The sequence below is a fragment of the Dendronephthya gigantea genome, unplaced genomic scaffold, assembly GCF_004324835.1.
Source record: "Dendronephthya gigantea isolate DGI-Jeju-01 unplaced genomic scaffold, DenGig_1.0 000034F, whole genome shotgun sequence".
Taxonomy (NCBI): Eukaryota; Metazoa; Cnidaria; class Anthozoa; order Malacalcyonacea; family Nephtheidae; genus Dendronephthya; species Dendronephthya gigantea.
Genome location: NW_021163044.1, coordinates 1785709 through 1791884, shown reverse-complemented (window position 1 = coordinate 1791884; position 6176 = coordinate 1785709). Strand labels below are relative to the sequence as shown.

Here is a 6176-nt window from a genome sequence, read left to right as displayed (position 1 = left end):
GCTGCAGCTATATATGTATTATTAACAGAAAGATTTCGAATCAATCGTGCCAAACAATCAGATATTGTGCATGGTGATTTGTTGCGTGGCTGGCTTAAAAATGACCCATAACGGAAACTTGGGCAGGGGATTATCTTGCAAAAGAGATTACTGATGACTTGGGGGCAAAATGAATCATCGCATATCACATGAGAATAAATCAAAAAGCTTAACATGCCTCATTCGAATTAACTTGGGAATTTTTCAGCCAAATACAGGATCCTGATATTCTTATATTAAGACACGACCGATATCGATCTATTCATAGTTGATAATATAGGATCTATATACTCTTGCGTGTCGCTCTCAGTACTAAAACAAAGTCGAAAGTGACTAAGTGACAAAAGAGAACACAATATAAGTGCGAGGGGAAATAACGAAAGTGTAACTTAGAAGGAAATACAATATTATCGCGTAAAATGCGAATTATAGGAACTTATCACTCGCTACAGACAAAATATGGCAAATGAAATTACCATAAAAAAAGATATCAAGGTTCGTTATAGGATTAAACCCTTATCATCTGGTATCAAATCGAATGAATAGACAATACAGTTTTGATTCTATCAGTGACGCAATTCTCGTTCGCAATTATGGAAATTATGCTAATTCTCGTTTAAAGCTCGCGGTCCAATCACAGATTTGCGCGAAGCTAAATTTTGAAATTTCGAAACATCTCAACTCATGTTACTATATCAGTTTCGAATCTTTATAGCACTTTCGTATTTTATCATTAATATTATACTTTGTAGTATAATATAACAAAAAGATGGCCTTTGTCTTTTAACTTTTACACAGTTAAACTTCTATAATTATACATCAAAAAGCTCTCAGTAAGGCAAAAAAAAACAAGTATTCCCAGTTTTTACTTTCGATTAGATTTAAATAACTGGACTCCGTTATTAGAAAGAAAATCAGGTATTTTTCACCAGGAATTTACACTCTCCTCGCTACCGGTTGGGAAAAATTTTGCCCTATAGTCTATACCTATTTGTTATGCATGCGTAATTGCAGCGGAAACGCTCGTTCAATTGCCAATATTTTTGACACTTCTACTTCAAACTGTTTACAGTCATCAATTCCGATCCAAGGACGAATGGAAGCGTCACTCCATATATATAACACGAAACAAAGACTTTTGTGAAAACAAATAGACCTCTCCAACGGTTCAGCATTGATTGAATATTGGTTTAAACGAATTGCATTTACATGGCAAAACTGTTTCTCCATAACTGCCCGAGATTCCGTCGTACGAATAAGTAGCAGGGCTTCATATGATCCGTATCAAATATGCTCAATTATATCAGAACAAATATCGCCTGCGGTAATAAACGGCGTTTCAATTTTGGACGCCAAGTCAAATTGTCAAAATCCCCTTTGCCCTTGGACTTGATGAATTTGGACTGGGACACGCTTTGCCTTTGTTTGCTACTTTTATGAGGGCTTAAATAGTTTTTGTCCCGAAAACTAATTGATTTGAATGCACACAAGCAGATGCCATTAAAAACTGTTGGCTATTTATAAAGTGGTACATGGGGATTACGCTTGGATTTATAAAATGCATTAATGTAAATAGAGCTTTTCAGAGCACACTAAACAATGTAAAACTATTCGGTCTAAAAACATGCCTTTTCATGCGGTCAAAAGGTCGGGGAGATGCGTACGGGCGAATCCCAACGGATCTTTCATACCACAAAAATTTTGAGAGGTTTATAGCGATAAACAGGGCTCAGCATAGCATCTCAGTGCGCCTTTGACGGGGGGACCACCTGGCTGATTGGTTTAAAAACATAATTCACAGGAAATTACACAATACCATAGCGCCCACATAATTCCGGATTCCTCTTGTTCACTGCAAAAACGAAATTTAATAAGTCGTTAAAGCTTATGAAAGAGAAACGCTCAAACGCTTCGAATTCCGACTGATAACAAGTTCTATTTGACCTTGCCCGCCAACATGTTATTCAGGGTGGTATTTCGCGGTGTAAAGCGCCCAAAAAAATCTCGATGCTATGCGAAGAATTTATCGCGGGTAAACGCTGAAGGTCAAAGTTTAAGCAGGGTAAACCCATTTGAAACTCGAGACTGTACCATGAAAGAGCTTGCATATTTAATGTTCCGTTAAAAATACCTCCATGTCCGACAAGGCACAATATCGAATGTATATAGATTTGTGATAAAGACCCGCCAAAATAAGCAATGACACAACACTATTGTGGAAACATTCTAATTATTTTCCTTACTCGCAACTTTAACAAAATAACCAATATATAATTTATGTTCTTAACAATATCATTGTTTATACAAGTTTTGTGCTTGCAGACTGTCAGCCTTTATTATTTACACGCAACACCCTTTAACATAAATATATGTAGTGGCATTTATACCGTCCACAAAAACAAAACGTGCTGTTCACATATGCTTGATACAAGTTACCAATACGGTTCAAATCACGGATTTAGCGTCCTCCGTTTTTTTACATTGTAAAAACGTCCACCAGAGCTTAATATTTATAAACTTAGTTATATACGAACTATTTATATAAAGTACTCCCTTTAAAGCGGGCTAGTTTCATTAATACTCATTAGTTTACATTGTATACAAAAATATCTTTCAAATCACCACAAGTAAATTTTTTGATTTGGGTCAGGACGCCATGAATGCAAAGTATGAAAATATTTTATGCTAATTTATGACGTCGTTTCCCGCGCTTTTTTAATCAATATGCTAATCAAGAAATTCATTGAATGAAAACAATCACACATTATCGTTTCACTAGTACTTGAGACTTCATAACTATAAACGTTTACTGCGAATGACGCTCGTCGTTTTAAAATACAGAGATTTCTCTCGGATAGACGTATAGCAAATGGATTATATATAAGCCATAACGTGTGACTGGTTTTCGCCGAACAAGCGGAAGTAGTTTTCTCCGTGGACGAAAACCAGACCAATATAGGCCTGAAGTTTGGCCAAAATCCAAGTCACACATCTGTATACATAAGATATATTAAATAGAATAACTTTAACACAGATACATGTTTCCAGGGAGAATACCTGCGTGTATTAGACGATTCACGAGGATTCTTTGAGAGCTTTTAACTTGTGCAATAATGATTGACGCCTCTTCTCGAGAAAACTCTTCTCCTCAAGTAATCTTTCCTGTTCAGAGCGAAGATTCAATATACAGTCAGTAGCCTTTCGAAGTATCGCCACTTTCGGTGCCCGTTCTGATCCTTTTAGGTCTGGTATACTGTCTCGTAAAACTTGAAAACTATATTTTAAATCGTTTCTTCGCTTGCGCTCCAGAACGTTGTGTACATTGCGTTTACAATCGGACTCTTCAAATTTTTCCTTCCCGGAAAGCCGAGTTGATGGTTCGTAGTCCGCATCGGGGCTAGTCTCCTTGCCTTCCTTGTTCGAATTCTCGCGGGATCGTTTTAGATTCATTCTGGGTCGTTTTGCGGTCGGTTCGTCTTCGCGTAATGACTTCATTTCTGTGTTGTTGTTGTTGTTTACATTGCTACAAGTTGCTGGACTTTTACGCTTAACAGGCTTCTCGATAGTGACAACGTCAATTTCGTCTTCTGAAATGAAACACAAATAAAAATATAATTCATCAACGCTTCCGCTTGCTGTAAAATAAGATGAATATAGTTGTTGTATAAAAATCTCAGGAACGACCGGATTGAAGTACTGATATACAAAAAATATTTCGCCTCTAGTTCAGCACCGATTTAGAACCGTTACCATCATATTATTATTTAACACGAGATTTTATAATAATTGTACCACCTCATGACAAATTGCTAAGGTCTATCCAAGCGCAATTAAAAAATTACAATTAAAATTCGCACATACCTGACGATGAGTCTCCGCTGGGAAAATCTTGACTGTTTATATGGTATGGGAACACACTCGACGGATCGACACATTCACCGCTAACGTAATCTACGTAGAGAGATGGTGGTGTGGAACAAGGAGTATCATATATGTCCTCTACTCGTTTTCTACGCTGTACTTTCTCTTGTAGTGTCGAGGAGCCCCACATACAATCTTGAATTAGCTTCGATGCAAGGTTTGAACAGCTGCGTTCGGCCACGTAAGTACGGCAGTTGTCGAGATCTAATATATCTGAGACACACTGTAACGTATCTGCTGCCGTCGCTGTTAGACAAGTCGGTGAGACTGCCCCGCTAGTTTGTCGAGAGGGAGAAAGCGGTGGAGAAAGCGGCGGTGTTAGTGGAGCCATAAACTTCTTCCAGATATCGCGAATTGATCCTGGACCGCCGGTACTAGCCTCGTAAACTTCATCGTCGTCTCCTTGTACTTGCTGTGCGGAGAAATGGAGAAATATTTCTGGACAAAGTTCTAATTGCAGCGCCATCTCTTTCTTTCTGCTGTTTGCCTGTCAACGAAACGAGAAAAGCAACCTTTTAATTTGTGTAAACTCCGCGCGCGTATGTGTAATTTAATATATTTATTTTATTCAAGTATTTTTTATACAACATGTTATTTGGCTTCATTACCTTAGCCTTCGAAGTGAAGTTCGACATTCGACTCTCGACTTGGTTGCTGTGCCTTGTGTTTAACTCGAATGTAATCCGAGTTCCTTTAAACAATAAAGAGATACGGTGAATAATGAACCCCCACAAAAACAATCATCATCTATCATTACAATTTAAATCCCCTGAACCAAATGAATGAGTCAGCGCAAGTTCTGTGATAGACGTGCGTCGAGAATACTTGGCACTGTCTTGATTTATATTCATGCCTAAACGTACCTCTTAAGTCTCGTACAGCGAAGACTTTAAGCCAACAGTGATCTGTCACTCTCGTAATGAGGAGAGCAAAAGACACAAGCTTAACGAGGAAGACACAGCGAATAAAAGGGTAGGCCAGGTTTTCACAAGTAATTTTCACTTCAAAATAGCACATTGAACGTTCTATCGGCCAATCAGCGCACAGAAGCGAATGTTGCCATGGCAACGTAACCCCCCAGCAAACGCGAAGAATGGTTGAGCAATTCATAAGCAAAAATTATGATAATTTATATTTTAGAGGTAAAGTGCATAATACGTCCATATATTCATGCTCTTGTGTAGAACAATTTTACGAGCTATCATTCATTTTGAAAACAAACAACAAAAACATAACGAAACTTGCGTAGGAATAGATTTTCCGCCTACTGTGATTATCGCTAACAACATTAGCGCCCAGCTAGGAAATATAAAACCTACAATTCTTTCAAACCGTACAACAAAACATTTCCTCTCTTGGGGCTTTTCCTAAGATGTCTTTGTGAATATATAATATTCACACATAATATCTAGTTGTTGTGAAATACCATTGAGCTATTTAACCTATTTGGTGGTATACACCTAAACGCCGGCATTTAAAATCGTGTCTTTCACGAACGGAAATGTTGCCCTATCGATTTACACTGACAAGTAAGTTATTTTTGAGATGTCGATCTATACCAAATATTTTTGTTGGTTTTGTGACAGTAAATCACTAAATGCCGACAGAGAGGCTTTGTGCCTTGTAGTTCAGGCGTTTTCGCACTTTGCTGATAAACCGACTTCCTGATAATGTCAATTCAGAAATGTTGGTTAGCAATGTTATGTGGGTTTGCATGTTATACAAAACGAAGGGGGGTTACTGCTCCAAAATCAACGCTATGTCAAGTGGCTAGGTTATTAGATTTAATTCGTAAGTCAACAGGAAATGGTTGTGAAAACAACACCCGTTTGAGGGTCGTAGTTGAAAGGTTAAAATGTGTGAAATGAATTGACGATACACAGCTATACTGTCTTTGGATTTTGTCTCATTTCGGCGATTCCGCGATGGCTGTGTAAACCTTTAACAAAATGTAATTAAACTTTTTATTTATTCTTCCGTCGCTGCTGCGGTTGTGTTTGGCAATACCGTGCGAAATTGGATTTAAGTGGTACTGGTAATTTCTGTTTTGTCTATGGGGAAAATGTTTGTCTGTCTACACATAAACCACATTTTTTTCTGGTCAAACTGAAAGAAATTCCGTGAATGGAAAGTGAATATTAATTTGATATGAAATGAAAATGAAAGTAAACGACTTTCACAGACAGAATAAAAAAAGAACGGAACAACTGATCATG

General features: G+C 37.7%; 1 protein-coding gene across 1 annotated transcript; it reads right to left on the bottom strand.

Annotated features, from left to right (window-relative positions):
* Positions 1 to 2250: 2250 nt before the first annotated feature.
* On the bottom strand, positions 2251 to 4992 carry LOC114525473 (transcriptional regulator Myc-1-like). The gene is made up of 4 exons (XM_028546837.1): positions 4824 to 4992; positions 4569 to 4651; positions 3901 to 4447; positions 2251 to 3626 (listed from the first exon to the last, which is right to left on the bottom strand). Exons 1-4 carry the CDS (start codon positions 4975 to 4977, stop codon positions 3115 to 3117), a joined length of 1296 nt encoding a protein of 431 aa, XP_028402638.1. The 5' UTR covers positions 4978 to 4992; the 3' UTR covers positions 2251 to 3114.
* Between the last annotated feature and the right edge of the window lie 1184 nt (positions 4993 to 6176).

What these genes read in the sequence shown, in the direction of transcription:
- LOC114525473 (XM_028546837.1), bottom strand. Translation starts at nt 4,977, where the DNA reads ATGTGCTATTTTGAAGTGAAAATTACTTGTGAAAACCTGGCCTACCCT. An exon ending in CGCTGTACGAGACTTAAGAG is followed by an intron (nt 4,652 to 4,823) that starts GTACGTTTAGGC and finishes TATTGTTTAAAG; the next exon opens with GAACTCGGATTACATTCGAG. An exon ending in CAGCGGAGACTCATCGTCAG is followed by an intron (nt 3,627 to 3,900) that starts GTATGTGCGAAT and finishes GTTTCATTTCAG; the next exon opens with AAGACGAAATTGACGTTGTC.